The sequence below is a fragment of the Suricata suricatta genome, chromosome 14, assembly GCF_006229205.1.
Source record: "Suricata suricatta isolate VVHF042 chromosome 14, meerkat_22Aug2017_6uvM2_HiC, whole genome shotgun sequence".
Classification (NCBI taxonomy): Eukaryota; Metazoa; Chordata; class Mammalia; order Carnivora; family Herpestidae; genus Suricata; species Suricata suricatta.
The window spans coordinates 77,354,174-77,373,638 of record NC_043713.1 but is presented as its reverse complement, the minus strand read 5'-3'; the positions used below and the strand labels follow the sequence as shown (position 1 = coordinate 77,373,638).

The window sequence follows — 19,465 nt, the reverse complement described above, 5'->3', positions numbered from 1 at the left end:
TGTAGCTAGGAGACCTTAGGACTATTAGATGAGTTACAAGTACATATATTGTATCACAGCTTCCAAACTTCCACCAGATTTCTGTGGAGTGCTAGGCAATTGTAGTTCATTTTTAATTTTTCAATATGCTATGCATTACCGATTGCACAATTACTTTTAGTTCCCAGAGACTGATGGCACTGTGTTATCTATTTTTCCAGAAGCAACGACTTCTTTTTGGAATAGCCATATAGAGCACAAAGCAGTGTCTGCGATGTTCTGCTGTTTCATTATATAAAAAAGTTTTCTGACAGACACTCTTAGATGTACATGTAAAACAGCACATGCAACCCTTCTTTCCTATTAGAAGGTATCAAAAGAATACAGATTTCATCTGATACTTATTATTCTTTTGAAATCTATTAATCTAAATCTATTAATACTGTGCTAATGTTCTTCCAATAAACTCCATATTCATTCACTTATAATTTGAAAGAAGAATGTCATAAAGCAATGGCTCTTCAAACAATTTTCTTGTGATTTTTAATTAGCTACCTAAACTACCAGCCTACAAAAATCTAAATCAAGCACTATACAGAGATCGTAAATCTGAGGCACAGTGATATCTGAGAACAGATAAAAAATGACTCAGAAACCTTGATTAGCAATCACTGCTGTCTCAGAGACCAAAATAATAAGTGTGTAATAAAGATCTTTACTCTAATTGGACTGCTTTCATATTTTCTATCCGACAAAACCCTAGAATTACTATGCAGTTCAGATCAGAAAAGGAACTATGGCCCCTAACTGAAAACCTGAATAATGAAATTGCTCCCTGGGTAGGAAGAATGGTTTAGCTTGCATACTACCCTGATCTTTCCCCATTCGATAAAAATGAATTGAGAACCAAAACTACACTAGAGGCTAGGGATTCAACAGTAAAAAGGCAGAAGGAAAGTCAGCTCGCAGCTAGGAAGACAGGTGTCAAGCGGGGGAGCACTGGTGTGCTGAGTGTGGCAAAGGGGCGGCCAGGGCGAGGGAGGCCCCAGCAGAAGGAAGTCACACAGTCTAGAACTGTGCTGGCCAGTAAGGCTGCCACTAGCCCTATGTGCTAAATTTAAATCAACTTAGATAAAACTAAAAATTCAGTTGTGGTCTCAACTAGCCACATTTCGAGAGGTGCATGCTACAACATCAGGGCAGGGGAGGCCACACTGGAGGGTGCAGACCCAGGACACTTCCTTCATCAAAGCTCCTAACAGTGCCAGCTGAGAATACCAAGGGTCTTTGGAATGGCAAGTGACAGACTGAACAGACTAAGCAGTCGTCTAAATTATTTTTTCTGTAAGCTATCAAATAGCAACGGGTTGCATTTTGAGGAGCCTCTGTAAGAGATTCAACTGCCAAAGGGGTCTGAGGAGTAGCTGCACAATTGAGAAGGGCACGGCAACCCGAAATGCTGATGGGCCAGTGGGCCCCACTGTACCGCTCCAGGTCCTACTTAAATAAGCTCCAGTCCATGGGGCGCCTGAGTGGCTCAGTCGGTTAAGCATCTGACTTTGGCTCAGATCATGATCTCACAGTTCATGAGTTCGAGCCCTACATCAGGCTCTGTGCTGACAGCTCAGAGTCTGGAGCCTGGTTGGGATTCTGGGTCTCCTTTTCTCTGTGCCCCTCCCCCATTCATGCTCTGTCTCTCAGAAATAAATACAAATGGTTAAAAAAACCACTAAATAGGTTCCAGTCCAGGAGCATGGCAGCAGGAAACAAGCCGGGGGCCACCACCAGGGTGCTCTCGAGCACCCTCTTCCACACTGCTGGGGAGCTCTCATTGCCACAAGATTTCCACAACCATTAGTCGCTGGAGCCTTCCCAACATCTTGTGTGGGAGGAATGCAGGATTATACCATTTTAAAGAAGGGAAGACTCAGGCAAGATGGCCATTTAGGGTCACAGACAGGAGTAAACAAAAAAGCAGGAACGGAATCCGGTGTCAGCACAGCTGTGCCTCACCGAGTCTGGGTCCTTCCATCCCGCACTGGCGTCAAGGTTTTTCATTCCTATGCTGACCTCACATACGTGAGCCTAAAGCCTGTTTATGACACCAAAGCTGGTTTCATCAAGATGGTTCTGTCTGATGTCACGAATACAGCCCATAGGCTGGATCTGGAATTTGTCTTCAAATGTACTCTGAATTAAAAACCAACATTTGTTAAAAAAAAAAAAAAAATGTATATAAACACGCAGAGCCCCAGGTTCCCACGGTCTTGCCCGAACTCTGCGCTGTAACTGCGGAGCAAACAGTCCCTCCAAAGAGGCCTTCTCTCGGCAGGCCCGCCCGGGACCCTGCACGCTCCCACCGTCCGCTGGACGACGCTGACCATCAGTGCAGCCAACGCGTCTGCTTTACCTGACCTGTGCCATCCACACACTGCTCACCTGGTCCTGACAGAAATCCGAGTTTGTGGCCTTCTATTGAATACCATGTATTTTCTTAAGAAATTACTAATCCTAGGGGAAACTGACTCTACACTGTTGATATAAGCACTGTTGTTGGACAGAGTGAGATGTGCCCAAGTTACCGCAAACCCCTCCTCGTCCTTCCTCTTACCAGGCCACCTGTTGCTGCTTTCTTACATGACGTGGAGTCAGCAGATAATGTCTCCATGTTACCACTTCATTTTACAGTGTCTTAAGTAAACACATTGGGAATCATCACCTCATAAACCAAATACTCACCATTACTATCCAAAAGATGGTAATATTTTCACATGCTACAATTTTCAAATAAATAATATATTTTAAGCTCCAATCTAGTGTTTGATTCTGTGGTAGACACAGATTTGATATGGAATGAGCACGAACACCATGGGTCTCTATACAAATAACCTTAATTTATCTGTGTAAAATTTAGTTCAGAAGATACACACATTTTTGATACAAAATAACGTGCACAAAAACACGAACGGCCATGGGAGGAAAGGTTTAGATGATACAGAATATCATCATTGTAAATAAGTACTCAGTTAAGCTCAAAGGCCCGTGAGCGCGGCCAGTGAGCTGCCGCGGCCAGCACGTACTTGTAGCCGTCTCTACTGAAAATGGCTGCAGGTGGCACGGGCAGCTGCTCGATCTTGGGGGGTGCCGCCCACGAAGGCCGGAACAGACAGGCGTCAGGAACCTTCAGAGGCAGCAGGCACTGGCTCGGCAGCATCTTCAGCGGAGCAAACACGGAGGAGCCCACGAAAGGTTGAAAAGACGGAACTTTGTGCACGTATGAAAAGTCCTGTGACAACAAGAAGGGGCCAGTGATCGTGCTGGTGAACAACTTAGGACACACCACAACAGGAACAACAATCGTTGGAATTCGTATTTCTCTCATTTCATCAGAACACGCTAATGCCCACATTTATATTATTCAAGACACTGTAAGTAGCACACACAGCAAAGTACCTCGTGCCCCACCTCGGAGGACCCTTAGAGACTCCAGTATCTATGGTGTGGACATAACACCGCCTTGAGGAAGACGTATATGAATCTGCCACCCTCCCTTGGTAAAATTAATATACTGACAATTACCTTTACTTCCTCTGGCTTGGGACTTCCTAACCCATCTTCTACTTCCATTTTGAATTCAGTGAGCTGTGCTGAAGCCATACTGACCATAGGGCTCTCCGTCATGCCTAATGCCGTCACTGTCTCTGAGCTGATGCCATCTTTATAGTTCATCACAGGAGAAAAAGCAGGGTGCTGCTCCAAAGAAGGAGGGGTGGGAAACATCCTTTGCAAGTCTGCAACTGCTAACAAAGGAAGGAAGGAAGGGAAAAAGAGGGAGAAAGAGAGGGAGGAAGGAAAAAAGAAAGGAAGGAAAGAAGGAAGAAGGCATGTAAGGAGGGTGGGAAGGAAGGAAAAAAGGAAGAAAAGGAAGGAAGGAAAAAAAGAGAAAGAGGAAGGAAGGAAGGAAAGGGTAAAGAGGAAAAAAACAATATTTATTTTAACAGGTAGGAATTCTAAAACATCGGAGTTCACAGGCAGGCACCCTAATTGCATCAGAAATAATGCTAATTGAATGGCTGTATTAGTTACACAACAGAATACTAATAATGGAAGTTTCTGAGAAGAAGGCCATCACCAGAAAACTATCCTTTTCTGGAACTTTATTACTATCCCCAATGCTTTATGATTTGACTTCACATTAATTAAGTGGACAAAGTCTACATAACATACATGCTTGAAAAGCATAAGGAGATGAAAAAAGTAGAAGCTGGAAAAAATTAAATGGAATAACTTTATTTAAAAAAGTTCTCTCTCTGCTTACGAATATGTATGAAATATTTCAGAATTACATAAAAATGTCATATAGCAAATTTTACATGGAAAACCCATCTGGCACTGGTACTACAGAAAATAAAAACGTACAGCTGGAAGGGCGGTTTAGATGTAGCCAAATTACTTAGCTAGTTTGAAAAAATCTACCACTCTCGCTCTCTTTGAGGAAATGGTCCATACTGACATTAAGATGAAACTTCAGTTAGGTTTAATAATCCTACCTAGACCCAAAAGATTTATTGAAACACAGCGGGTTAAAAAAAAGTATCTTTTAAGAAATACTTAGAACATTGACTCTCAATTCTTTTTTTAAAAAAGCATTTTCATATACCTGAGGTTAGCCACCATCAAGAACAGGGGCTCATTAAGGCACTGACTGACCCTGGAAAGCAGAAGCGTGGATGATGTGGTGCCAGTTGTGGTTGTGAAATTTGGCCACTAGGGGGTATCCTGTACAGCAAATTTATTTACAAATTTGGAGCCCTGAATTTCCATCACTGTTTTGGAATGCTCTCTGATGTCCCAATTTCCCACCACATTGCTTTTTCTAGCAACTTCAACATTTACAAGGTTTTTAAAACATTTCTTTAATGTTTATTTTTTAATTGAAAAAGAGAACGCAAGCAGGGGAGGGGCAGAGAGAAAAGAGAGAGAATCTCAAGCAGGCTCTACAGTATCAGCGCAGAGTCCAACATGTGGCTCAAACTCGCAAACTATGAGATCATGACCTGAGCTGAAACCAAGAGTAGGTTAACCAATTAAGCCGCCCAGCTACCTCAAGTGACTACAACAGTTAGAGGCAAATGGAAACCACTGCCCGGACTGAGATGGGACTTCTAGAACAACTGCACGGTGCTCTGGCCCAGGCTGGAGGCTGAGGCGGAGCTAGAGCCGAGGCACCCATAGCACCTCCACAGCCCCAGCGCTCACAGCTCAGCACTGCCACCGTCAGGTCAGGTCAGGTCACTTCCTCCCTCCGGCCTCAGATCCTTCATCTACATGGCTGGACTAGATGTGGGAGTCTCACCAGGCTTGCCTGCTTTCCTCTGCTTTTGGAGGATGGGGGGCGGGAAGCTTCTGCCATATGGAGGTAGAAAAAAGGTGAGACCCTCTGCATCAAATGCTCTTTACTATGTTTCCTAGTTAAACAATGATATAATCCTGAATAAGGCTTTAGGTGCTTATCTATGAAACAAGGGAAGAAAGAGGACAGCAGGCAGGATTGTAGATCCCAACTTTCACTCTCATTATTTATTTCTATTTCCTGTAATAGGATTCTGTATAAGATTTCATTATACAAAATGGTGCCTGCCTCTGCAAAGAAAGAAAAAAGAAAGAGAGAAAAGAAAAAAACTAATACCTCCCCCCTCCCCCCACCCCCAAGTAGATCTTCAAGACATCTTCTTGCTAGGACAGTATTTTACCCTGAAGAATTGTGACAATTCATGAGACTAGGGATACAGGCCAGAAGATCCCCGAGAACCACTGGTGTCTGAGAAGGAAAATTAGGTCTTCAAATGTAGCAGCACCAGATCGATAGTTTTCCTTGAAACAAGACTGAAGACTTTAACACTGAGTTAGGTTACACTTGAAACACATCCATCACCTTTACCTCTTAGGTCCTACTCCTTTTCCCAAGTCAAAGAGCAGTTACTGGTCAACTTAATAAAAAATTAATGTTAATGTATAACATTTTAAACCCTAAGTCTGCTTCAAAAAAGCTTCAAACCCCTATTATAGATCTTAATCACCAAGTAAATATTTGGAAAATAAACTGTACAGATTCTCTTTGTGTTAAAATGACAATGAACATAAAGCCTTTCCTTCACATACAAGTATTCTGGCTATGGCATAAGATTTTGTAAAACTTATTTTATTAAATTCATGTCTAAATTTTCTCTAGGAAATGTAATAAAGCATTTCCCACTTGGGGACACTCAAATACTTTGATGCTACCTAACAAAGCTGAATATGTCAATTTTCAACACCTCAGGAACCTTGACATTTTTTACCAAAGGTAAAAAAGAACACACACAAAAGTATGGAAATGAGATTCCACTTGCCAGGGATTCACTTTAGACAGTGGCCTTCACCATTCTTGTTATCAAATATATTTTTTAAGATTTTAGTTTTAAGTAATCTCTGCACTCAACGTGGGGCTCTGAACTCACAACCCTGAGATCAGAGTCACACACTCCACTGACTGAGTTGGCCAGGAGCCCCGCTGTCAGATATTTTTAAGGAAGACTCCTAGCCTCTCTAGCTTCAAGCTCCTCATCTGCAACATGGTGATAATATCTACCTTCATATTTTTTTGGTGTATGTTATTTAACATAATGTATACACAGAAGTCAACATTTTGCCACATAACACCAAAATATTCAAAAAGAATGAAGTTAGTCTGCCCTCCCCATTTTCATTTGACTGGAAAAAGATGAAAATGCTATTAAGCTACAGGGAATTTCTGAAAAGATATGACCCTAAACAAGTTTGGAGATGAAAAGACAAACTGCACTCAGCACGGGTAAGACAGGAAGAAGACCGAATCCAGAGAAACATGCTGGTCCTCCCACAGGGAGAGGCTCCTCCAGGAACTGCCTCTTGGATTTTCCTCCTAAAAATGCTAAAGCCAGAGCGGGAACAGCTGCCAGAATGCACTGGAGATGGGGTGCGTTACTGCAGGCACTGCTGTGACACACCAGTACTGATGCGGACCTGACCCCGGGCAGGACTCTGGGCTACTTTCCTCATCATTAAGTCAGGACACACTCAAATGAGTGACTGTGGACCTATTCTGTTCAAGACCGCACCACTGCTGCGTATGGCTCCAGAGCAGTCCAACCCGGTGCAGTCCAAACCTGGACGCGCTGCGTGTACAAAACACATGCCAGGTTCTAGAGAGTCAGTACAAAAAAAGAACAAAAATACCTCAATATTTTTAATACTGATTACATGTAAAAATGACACTATTTTGGTTACATTAAGTTAAATAAATCTATTATTTAAATTAATTTTACCTGGTTCTTTTTGCTTTCTTTAATGCACTACTAGAAAATTTAAAATTGCTTATGTGGCTCTCATTTCACTCTGTATTTCTATTATATTAAATGGTGCTGCTCTAGATGCTAAATTTTATAATAGGTCTGTCTTTCCCCCTCCACGTACTACAAAGTTACTACAGAGATGAGAACTTCTTGCCAGGCTATTTGACGGTCATGTCTTGAGAGGAGATACTGTGTATATGTCCATTTCCACACATTTCCACACACATACTTCATGCACGTCAAAAGATCCCGTTCACTCTTAGATGTATTTTCCTCGTGCTATTTTTGCTATATTTCAAATTAATTAATTTCTATAACCTGTACTTTATTATAAAATTTTGAGTAGCTTTTTAGAAACAACTATTTTCTGAATAAAAATGAGAGAGAGAAGAACACACCATATACTTTCCTGAGCAATGATACCAACTAGCAGAGTGTTTGTGAACCCAATATTGTGAGTCCAATAATCCTGGACAAGTTATCAGACCTTTTAACATTTAACATCACTACATTATCACTCATGTCAAATAGAAAGGGGCAGGGGATTAACTGGTTCAAAATAAGGGAAACCATTCATTCATCTGACCCACTGCATACGTATCTACTTTAACATTGTTTCTTGTAATCTGTGAGTTCTGTGTTTGCAAAATCCTGCAGTGCAGAGTAATAAAAAAAGAAAAATGTTTAATTAAAAAAACTACAGCAACTGGCTGGCTACCATTATTCATTTTCATACATGTCATGCTTGAGAAAGCTTTGCATACTTTAAAAAGCTATGGATCTCCTAAAGCTGTCAAAATCCAATCTCTGTATACTTCACACTTCTACATTTGAGTAAATCAGCACGCATTTATAGGTTCATAAAACTTTTTGACTCATCCCTATGACATAGTGGTTTTTCCCCTCAATTTGTTCTCATTACCAGCTGAAGTTAATGAGAAGGTATTAAAGAATGATTTGCAGTGGAATTATGTTTCTGCTTCAGAGTATCCACATAAGCTACCCTGACTTTCTTTTCTCGTGTAGAATAATGTAGTTTCCTAGGGTGAAGAATAACTGGCGGGGGAAAAAAAGAAGTTCCTCTTCTTGTCATCAAATATATTAATAAAGTAGCTGACCTCAAAAGGAAACACAAAAAGCTCAGTATGAATTAGGAAAAGGACCACAAAAAAACAAATGTTCATCATTCTCGTGTAAATTAAATTCATGAAAATTGAAACATCTCACACACGCTCACACTATCACTTTAAAACCCATTGTGTAGCATTTATCCTACTGGGGAAAAGGCTATTAGAGAAACAAACCTAAACCATGTTTTCCCACATGTTAACCACAAAAGTTCATTCTTAATTTGAAAACAAAAGCAAAAGGAATTAAAACGAAGATGGTGTCTTAGCTCCCTGCCATTTAAGGAATTCTAACTTAATACACGTTTCCATTTACAGTTAATATTCTGTTAAAAGAGAAAAAAGGCAGGGAGAGGGGCATCGCAGATAAGGCACCACTGAGTATGAGAACACTTTGTGTAAGTTGTGAACAGGAAAGGCAAAGCTCCATTTCCTTTCCTTACTTGGTGGGTAAGGAACTGCAGCTCTTCCATCCTTCCCAAGAGGTCGATCTTCTGCCCCAACTGCAGGCATTTTCGATGAGCGCAGCGCAGGTGACACAGCCTAAGGGAAGATTAGTAGTGTTAAAACAGGGCAACACATGGTATATAAAGCAAGCAGCAGTCAACGACTTCTTGACATGTGCCTACTGATATTCTTACGTAGGCTTTACCAACTGAACTTCTAGAAGTACCAGCAGACAATGGAGCAAAGGAAAAGGCTACTAGCTCACCAAGAATGAAAACCAGAGTGACTCGTCCTTCCCCACACAGATCTGGAAAGGACAGACTGCACCAGCAAAGCAGAACCTACAGACCTTAAGCAAATCTTCCTCCCAGGTGATTAGAGAAGTGGCTTCAGGGACACAATAATTAAATTAGGGTGGTGCCTCCAAGCAGTAATTAGCTATCAGTCTGGCTTTCCTTCTATTTGGTAGCAGGCAGTTAAAAGAAGTGACCTCAAGCCCTCCCAAAGTATCACTCTTTCATTTTTCACCACACACACACACACACACACACACACACACACACACACACACACACAATCTTCCGCTCCTATTTCCAAAGTTACTATTCTTCTTTATAAAAAAATAACCGTATCATTTAAAAATTACTGGAATATGTAGGGGCACCTGGGTGACTCAGTTGGTTAAGTGTCTGACTTCGGCTCAGGTCATGATCTCACGGTTTGTGGGTTTGAGCCCTGCATAGGGCTCTGTACTGACCGCTATCTCAGAGCCTGGAGCCTGCCTCAAATTCTGTCTCCCTCTCTCCCTGTCCCTCCTGTGTTCATGCTCTCTGTCTCTCAAAAGTAAATAAAAAATGTAAAAAAAAAAAAAAAAAAAAAAGAAAGGAAGAAAATTATTGAAATATGCCGAGGGTTTTTCTTTATTATTCAAAATAAATTTAGTCTTTTAATAGGTGACATTATCTTTAAGAACTCAAAGGAATTGATGGCAAGATAAATAAAACAAAGCAAAAAAAAAAAACATTCTCACAAGTAGAAAGGCTTTTATTTACATATACTTATTCAACGACATAGAGTTGAAATGTAAAGTTAAATTCAAAGATATCAGAGATGTAATGTGGACAGTAGCCACACAACGCCAGCTATCAGTAAGATGAATTAGCAAAATGATTCTAAGGTAAATGATTCTCTTGATTAAACACTAGGCTACAAATCAGAGTAAACAATCATTTCAGGGAAATGAAAATTAGATTAAAAATGTCCAACCCTCCATTACACATTAATGTTCCTAAAAAATATATATAAAAAAAGTAAACATATCTTCACTTAGTCCAACTGTAATGCATGATTTGTACAGAGAGTGAGTGCAGTGGCTCTGGACACACAGTGTCATCACTAGGGATGGTGGCGGAGAACAGTCCCCGGCTACTCTGTAATGCTTGTGTTTTCCCTTTTCCTACTTCTCTCTTTCTACTTCTTTTTGATTCCTTTTCTTTTCATGTTTCCTCCCCACCATCACCATGGAAGCATCTAACCAAACCCTAAGGATCATCAAAACCAATCCTAGATAATGCCTGGTTTTAGGGTGACAGTCAAGTTCCAAAAAACTATCTGATGCCTGGATCTACCATAAGGAAATATGTCATTTCTTGTACAAAAGTTTTTCTTTTTTTCTTTTTTTTTTCTTTTTAATGTTTATTTTTGACAGAGAGACAGAGCATGAGCAGGGGAGGGGCAGAGAGAAAGGGAGACACAGAATCTGAAGCAGGCTCCAGGCTGGATTATTAGCACAGAGCCCGAGGTGGGGCTCGAGCCCACGGACCATGAGATCATGGCCTGCGCAGAAGTTGGATGCTTAACCAACTAAGCCACCCAAATGCCCCCTAAAGATTTTCCCTTGCCATGTCCTTTTCCTTCATGCAGCCGCTGACTGAATTTAGGTCCTTGTGATTTAATCCAATGAAAGGTACCAAACAGTACCCTGTTTTCTGACACTGATGGAAGCCAGCTCTCAGGTCCACACTCGGCAGCCTTCACAGGGTTCGAAGTCCAAACCCATAAACGTGGTCAAAAACCTTCTTAACCCTGTCAATCTTTACCCACCAGTCAGAAGCAGACCAATGGTCTGTTCAGAACCCCCCAAACCACCAGTTCATTCCTGCTGCGTAACCAAGGCTTATTCCACACTCAAACTAATGTCTCTCCCTGCCTTTCACTAACCCTGTCTTTCCACATCTCAAGTCAAATCCGTTCTTGGAGGCCATTATGATCTCATCATCTTCTAAGTACTTACATTAATGGTGTATAATATCTGTTAATCAGATACGTTTTATTTTAAAGTGAGAACAGGCTTTAGAATTCTGATTCCTACTTAAAGTTCAAGCCTTAACTTAAACACTGTTCGCCTGTCACTTTGTACTGGAACATCCAGCATCTTTTTTTAAATTTTTTATTTTTAACATTTATTCATTTTTGAGGGAGAGATAGAGGGTGAGTGGGGGAGGGGCAGAGAGAGAGGGAGACACAGGATCCGAAGCAGGACCCAGGCTCTGCGCTAACAGCACAGAGGCTGACGCGGGGCTCAACCCACGAGTGGTGAGATCAGGACCTGAGCTGAAGTCAGACGCTTAACCGACTGAGCCCCCCAGGCGCCCAAACATCCAGCATCTTTAGACACAAGTCAATTACTGCACTCACAGTAATAAGTGCGTGCATATACATTTTTGAAGTATATTTGAACATTTATAAGTTATTTCTCCTGAGGTCTGTGAGTATCTCAAGTATAAGGGTGGAAATTTAATATTAGTAACCTTGAGTACACATCCCAAAGGAACCGATCATCAAATGATTTACATATATATGGGAAATGGACAGAAGGGAAGGAAGATAAGTACATAAGTGACAGAAAAATAAACTAATGAACTAACTTTTTTGAAGAGAGGGCCTATCTTACTCATTTCTAGCTCCCCCAGATATAATAGGTACTTCTATTTGCCCCAAAGTACAGAGAGGTGGTTAGGAGGATGAGGACACAAATCTCCTGACTCAGCTCAGATGTTCTCCCAAGAACTGTAAGTTTTCTCTGTCACTTTAACCACATCATACCTGGTATTATTTAACTTCTATGTATGTAAATCCTACTTCCCTACTATGGTGCCATAACCTTAAACAGTATACATCATAGTTGTTTCTCTCTGACAACATAGACTACTTTCTGACTGATGAGATGAAGAGAAGTTATGGGCATTATCTTTAAAACCTGAGCTGAAGGCTCTACATAATATACTTCTCCTAGTCTCATGATATTTAGGAGGACTTAAAACTAAATGTGAAAGGGGCAACTGGGTGGCTCAGGAAGCTAAGTACCAACTCTTGGTTTTGGCTCAGGCAGGCTATGATCTCACAGTTTGTGAGTTTGAGCCCCATGTTGGGTTCTGTGCTGACAGCAGAGAGACTGCTTGGGATTTTCTCTCGCTCTCTCTCTCTCTCTCCCCCTCTCCTATTCACATTCTGTTTCTCTCAAAATAAATAAGTAAATCTTTAAAAAAAATGTTTTTAAACTAAATGTGAAGGATTTTAACGTGTACAATAAGAATAACACTAATACAAAAAGAAAGCCATCAAACCCACAGAACCCAAGGCATGTCAGAGACTACACGAGCAGCTTTTAGAATCCTTTCAAGCTACACAAACTTTTCTGAAGAGGAGTCTGAATCTCAAATGGGGCCCAGCAGTGACAGAAGTCCGCCCAGCTCGGGGAGCTTCTGTTTGTGGAGCCGTGGCAGACTCACCCCAAGCTCGTCGTCGTCGGAGTTATCAAAGATGTTGTCCAAGTCGTGCAGGGACGGGGCCAGGTCCGTGACCTGCGTGAGGCTGCCGGAGCCGGCTCTGCCAGCGGCGCTCTCCTGCCGCGCGTCTGCAGGGGGCGGAGAGACGCAGGGTGAACCACTTCATCGAGAGAGGGGTGAGCAGAGGGCATGGATCTCAGTGAGCAAGACCTGCCTGTGAAGTTCTTCCCTAGGTTTTCAGTTAAATTTAGAGACAGTAATTTCCAAATATGTTTATCAGTTTCGAAAATAACTGAAAAACAAACTATGAAAAATCAAAGATGAGATCAGATTATTGGTATTACAGTAGAAACATAACTCTAAATGGAGAAGCATCTCCCTTGCATTTTACTTTAGCAACAATCCAAGTGAGGCAAATAATCATTGTACACACCTGTTTTAGTAGCAGAACTGAAAATAGACATGGCATTTTTCCCATCAGGCACCGGCGTGGAATGACCTGGTGTAGTGACATCCTTGGTACCAAATCCATCCTCTGACTGTATAATAAATTCAGCCAAACAAAACACATGAACACCAACCCAAAGTGTGGAATATGAGGGAGAACACAAAGAATTAGAGGGGAGAATGGAACTTGTTATGAGCACAAGTATGATAAACCATGGTCTATGCAACCAAGGGAAATAAAAGATAGGTCCTTTTCCCTGAATTTAAACAGAACCCCAAACTCCCACACTTTCCCTCCAATCCTATGGAGTATTCTGAGTCAATCTGGGTTTTATGCCTAATCGGCACTGGTGGCATCTGACTACAGTCCTGCCGTGATGTTAAAAGCTGCCTTTAATAACATTTTAGATGCTGAATTGGGGTTCGACTCTCTGGACCCAGGCAGATCTCTGTCAAGCAATATCTGAAGCATTCTCCTGAACTGTACTGGCTTCTTAATTGTCTTATTTCCTCTATTCTCAAGAAGACCTCTTTAAATGGCCCAGTAATGTTTTAAATTTTGAAATGTTTTAAAATTTAAGGCTAAAGACAGCACACACCCCCAGTATTCATTTTTATGACAATGAAACCAGTAAAAGTAATACTGACGTAAGCTAGGAGGTAGCGCTATTAACTCAGACACATATGGAAAGCGCTTGGTAAGGTAAACATACCAAGTGCTCAGTACACAACAGATACTGTCATCAGCACTTTTCTTTATGTTTTGGAATAATAGTTAAAAAGAAGGGAGCATAGGCCAACCAGAATTAGCGTATGAGAGGAAGCATGCACTGTACAAGCTACAGCCTGGAAAACAAGAGGCTTCATTTATGCTCAGCAGATTCTTAAACAAAGGTGAGCCATGACATAAAAAGGAACAATACGCTGTTCAATACAACAGTCCCAAGAGCATGAATATGGGGACAGAGCCATCAGCCAAGACTATCTCAAACATTCTGCCTCAGAAGTTTCCCCACACATGCTGCACTGACACAGATCAAAACCCACACCACGCTGGACACCCTCTGTGTTAAATGGCACCTTGTTCTTTTTCAGGGAGTCCTTCTCTGTCCCTTGCTTGCACTTCTTGTTCGCCGTAAAGATGTACTTTATGTCGCCGTCCTCAAAGGTGTATGGGTCACTAACTTCTCCCAGACTGTCCCCGGGTTGCTGGGACAGTGGCAAAGGGTCAAGAAAGTGGAGTGGCTGCATCTGGGGCTGCTTTTCTTGCCAGATTTTAAACCGTTTGTTAGGTTGTGCTAAGAGTCTAAAAGGCAAAGTAAGTGACAATTTAAGCAAGATAAAGTAAAAAAAATGGGTATTTAAAAAAAAAGAGCAGCATTTATGATTTAAAGCATTAGCAAAGCTTAAATTAAACTTAAAAAGTTTATCTCTATAAAGAAGTTCTTTTAGAGAGTACGTTCACAAATAAAACTTAGTAGGGCTTTGGGAAGAATAATGTTTTTGTCTATGAGTCCTGGATTCCGGTTAAGAGAGCAGATGGGCTCTAAGAACAGACTGTCTAGGTTCAAGTTCAATCTGTGTCAGTGACTAACCGCATGACCCTCGCTTCTTTCTCAGCTATGAAATAAGGTAGTAAGTAATACAATGGTGGTGACAAGTAAGTAAGATGGTCTGTGTAAACCATGAAGAATAACAGGGCAGCTCAAAAGCACTATAAATAGTACTGTTACTCGATGCAGGAGACATACTTGGATGTACCCGAAGCCTCCTTAAAAGTGTCAACATATAAAGAAGGCACTGACCACAATCTGGAAAGACTCAAGCTACATTCTCTGACGAACAAACAGCAGGCCAGAAATAAATGCATACAAATGTACTAAATGCCACAGTGAAGCCTTTATATGCCAACATGTTTAAATAACAACCCATGTGCACACATGTGTGCAACTTCAGGAAGGACAAGGCCCTTGACTTTTAAACATTTCATTTCTGCTCTGGAGGATTAGCGTGGAGATGTGAGGAGGGAAGCCCTGATTCTTGGGACCCTAGGCCTCGAGCAGCAGGCGATCGGGTGGGTGGGACCCAGAGTCTCCTCACCTTTGCAGTGCGGTGCTCTCTGAGTTTACCTCCATTTTGGCATCACATCTCTCGGCCTGGAGCTCTGGAGGCCGGAACTCAGCGTCGTCGATGGGCGGGAGACGGTAACTGCTCCACCACTTGTCTGACGACTCCGGGTTTGAAGGCCTAAGCCCACAATATAAGGCTGTCTCGCTGACCTCTGCCATCAGAGGCAGTCTTTGGCCTACGAGGACAGTTCTGTCATCCAGAGTCGACAACTGCTGGAGTTCTAGCCCATTTCCATAGAGGGCTGGGTTCACAGGGACAGATGGCGGGTCCAAACTCTCCGTTTCCTGACCTCGTGGCTGAGGGCTGAGTGTTGGTGGCAGAGGGGAAATAGGGGAATGAGGTGAATCCATAGGATTCAGATTCATTTGCTTGCTTGTATTTCTGGAAGGCACGGCCATTTGTTTATCATACTTCCTGCTGCTAGACACCTCTAAGGAGGAGTCTATCCCTGCCAACCCTAGCTTCTGTCCTGGTGTATCTTGCTCCATACAGAACTCGTCGGCCACAGAGGGCCTATGGTGAAATGGTATCAAGGGTCTCTTCTGCAACTTGTCTCCCTTTTCAGGTCTTTCTGCTGTTTTGTGCTTGGAAGCAGGGGGTGGTAAAGATGAAGATGGTGATGGTCCTGCACTGAACCCTGGTTGAGATACTGCGGGAGGTCGACTGGGTCCTACTGCACAACGTTTTAAAAGTTTATGCCTGAAATGAGAATTAACATAAGGTTACGAAACACACACCCGAGAATAACTGCACCCTTCTAAAAGTGCGATATCCCTGCACCGTTACGACACTACAAGGCTGTACCTTCTAAGCATACACTGGATGCAATGACACACTGAGAAGGACTCTAGGGCCACTATTTTTATAACACACTCCGACAGAAAGTAGTGAATCAATCACATAAAGTTAAGCAGGTAAGAGATGGACTTAGTGTCGCTCGTTCTTATCAAAAGACTGATTTGAAAAATTCCCAAAGCTTTCAAATTTGGTAAGGGCCTCTGATAATGTGTTCACACTGCATTTAAAACCAAGAGTAATGAGATCATGTGCCAGGAGAAAAAAAAGAATATCTTCCAACTTCTACCTTACAACGCTCTACTAACTCAAATACAGAATGGTTTATAACAGCTTGTAGTCTTGTAAATTGGGAACAAAATAATTACGTGATTTTCCCCCAAAGTGTGAAACTAAGGGTGGATTCTACAAATATTTAATAGAATAAACAGACTAGAAACCTTATATACAACTATTATTTAAAACAAGAAGGAAGGAAAAAGAACTTTGGATCTTATAGACTCACAAACTTGGAAATAAACAGATCATGAGTGAGTATGAAAACCATGATGTGTACAAATGCATCTGCACTGAGCAGGGTAGCAGGTCTGCTCACATCCTGACACACTTCTTGGGAAGCACAGGTGGGAGACACTGCTCAGTGAGGGCCCACTAGATGATGCCAAGGTTTAACCTGTGCAACAAAGTTATACGGCAGGTCAGCCAGTTCCTCCCAATACATAAATCAACCCAGGGAAAAATGTAAGCTCTCCTGCCAGTGTGGCAGTGACTCTCCGAGGCCACTAGGGTGGCATTAAATTACTGCTGCTGCACTAAATGATGCCCTAGCGGGCCGTGAAACGGATTTGTGCAGCATAATGGAATGGTTTAGTGGGACAGCAGGACGGCTGCCCTGCCCCCATAAGGCCATTAAATAGTATGAGGAGTGGACCATTCCACAATGGGTTTGGTAATCCTGAAGTAGATAATCCGAAAAGACTCTGGCTAAAGTCTTTGCTACCCACCCCCGCAAAAAAACCAAAAAAACAAAAAACAAAAAAACAAAAACAAATTCTAACTTTGAAGAAGGCTGTTTGGGCGTAAGGCTATGGTTGATAAGGTAAAAAAAAAATGTGCTTTAAGTCTGCAGGGCACCATAAGAGGTGAATGTCCCCTCTGAAAATATCTCAATCAAATCTTCTAAGGGTGCTTATTTTAAAACCTAAGCTCTGAAAGTCTTTTACATAAAATTTTTTCATTTGGATTTTCTCAGAGCATTTAACCACACCAATCCTTTGAGAGATATTTTATGATAGCCTCTTCAAAGTAAGGACTTTTTGGAAACTAGATAATCTCATATAAAGTCTTTTTTCCCCCCAGTTGTATTTAATGACTCAGCTACATTGTGAAATGGTTACAATTAGGGATGCATCAGTAAGTAACAGACTATCACTGCAAATCTCTGAACAAGTCAGAGGCTCAGGTGAGGCAGGCAGGCAGCAGATCAGTCTCAGAAAGCTAACTATATGGGTGGTCCAGTGGTGGGAAGAAACCAGAAGCAGGGCCAAATAGTGTAGAAACACCACAGTGGCTAAAAGTATGAGGAAACTACAATTATTATCATAGACATTTTAAAGGAAGTCATTGTGATATACAAGAATAAAAATCATCTATAAGATGGGAAAAATATATATAAATGATAATGTCTCTAGGCTGAGAAGGGAAAATGGTGATTTCAAAAAAATGTACCTGACCTGTGAGAAAAGAGACATGTCACTATCAAGGGTATTTCTCAAAGGTACCCTCCTAAATATAAGAATAGAGCATATATAGGAAGTCTTGACATCTAGAGATAAACATCTGGGACTCAACAGAATCAAATGCGTAACTACAAAACAGACCTGAACGTACAAGAATCTAGGGAGGAAACAGAGGACTGACTCCAGGGGACAAAAGAAAATGTGTTATTTATTTACACGTCAGGTAAAAAGAATTTGAGGTAGCAAACAAAAATGTCAAAGAAATCAGTAAAAAGGTGAAAAAATCTAGATTAAGAAAAAGAAAGCAAAAATAAGATGAGGGCATAAGCAAAGTTAAATACACTAACATTTTTATCCTAGGTACTTTCTAAAGGTGGCCCGTAACTTGGCTGTGAGCTGTTTAGAAATCAATGTTAATAGGAAAATACTTTTTGTCACACAATTTACAATGGCCTTGAAACAAAAGTAAAAGAGGTATTCAGCTGATGTACCATATCTACCCTGAGACCAGAGAGAGAGATTCTCACATGCTCAGATGTTTACTGAGCAAACAACTGCTTCAAAAACATCATCTTTGAAAAATCAATAGTGAGGTTTATTAGGCAATGCTTATAATGTTTCTCAAAAAAAAAAATAAAGGCAAAAACAAAAATAAAAACACCTGACTAGTAAGGCAGAGCTTGATATAGAAAATCACCATAAGGGGCGGGGGGACAGGAAGGTGTCAAAAGTGCTGTTTAAGTGTGCGCATACACACACACACACACACACACACACACACACACTCACAGTTTGCACATATTCTCAGGAGTCATTTGACTGCCTCCCTACGCAGAAGCCAACATATTTATGCGACATTAAGAATCCCTATCTAAACTAGGAAAATGAATGTACTTTTTCTTAATATACATTATCCACTGAACTTTTTCTAAGTGCTGAGCAGTACCAAATGTGAAAATACACACCCTGAAACCAAAGCTACTCCAAGTTGCTCATTAAGTGAATAATCACCATCACATGCTCAACAGTTAGCGGAGCAGGGGGTGAGGCTGATACACCTTAAGAAATCTAAGAACTCTGGGGTGCCAGGTGCCTGAGTGGGTTAAGCACCCAGCTCTTGATTTTGGCTCAGGACATGAAGCCAGGGTTGTGGGATCGAGCCCTGCACTGGGCTCAGGGCTGAGTGTGAAGCCTGCTTAAGACTGATTCATATTCATTCTCAGTCTCAGTCTCTCTCTCTCTCTCTCTCTCTCTCTCTCTCTCTCTCTCCACCCGCTGCCACTTGCATACTCTCATTCTTTCTCTCTCGAAATAAATAAAACATTTAAAAAAAGAAGAAGAAGAAAGAAAGAAAGAAAGAACCCTAAGAACCCTTATGAATGCCCAGGACAAGATGACTCTTTACTATCACAAGGAGTGATAAGTCAATGTAATACTCATGAGAACAAAAATTTTCTACAGAAATCAACTTAGGGTTCTATTCAAATATCTAAATGAATGAGTAACAATTTTAGCTTTTGGCAGATGTTGTTACCAAATACCTTCCTCAAGCATCAAAACACACCAGCACCAACAACAAAACAAATTATCTATGAAAGGCTTATGTAATCCAAATTCTATGAATTCTAGCTAACTTACAT

The 19,465-nt window shown here is 41.4% G+C and overlaps 1 protein-coding gene across 3 annotated transcripts in view; it reads right to left on the bottom strand.

The window, feature by feature from the left end:
* The window catches only part of MED13L (mediator complex subunit 13L), a 291,102-nt gene that overhangs the window by 31,734 nt on the left and 239,903 nt on the right, over positions 1–19,465 (bottom strand). For 2 of the 3 annotated variants that reach the window (XR_003902583.1, XM_029922323.1), the window contains exons 10-16: positions 15,262–15,990; positions 14,242–14,467; positions 13,148–13,253; positions 12,718–12,842; positions 8,923–9,022; positions 3,559–3,779; positions 3,060–3,265 (exon numbers count right to left, since the gene is read on the bottom strand). Coding sequence is in view for 2 of the 3 variants with exons in the window: in XM_029922323.1 (XP_029778183.1) it covers positions 3,060–3,265; positions 3,559–3,779; positions 8,923–9,022; positions 12,718–12,842; positions 13,148–13,253; positions 14,242–14,467; positions 15,262–15,990 (1,713 nt within the window). In the remaining variant the exon portion in view is untranslated. The remainder of the gene's footprint in view (positions 1–3,059; positions 3,266–3,558; positions 3,780–8,922; positions 9,023–12,717; positions 12,843–13,147; positions 13,254–14,241; positions 14,468–15,261; positions 15,991–19,465) is intronic. The other variant, XM_029922324.1, reaches the window with a different exon arrangement.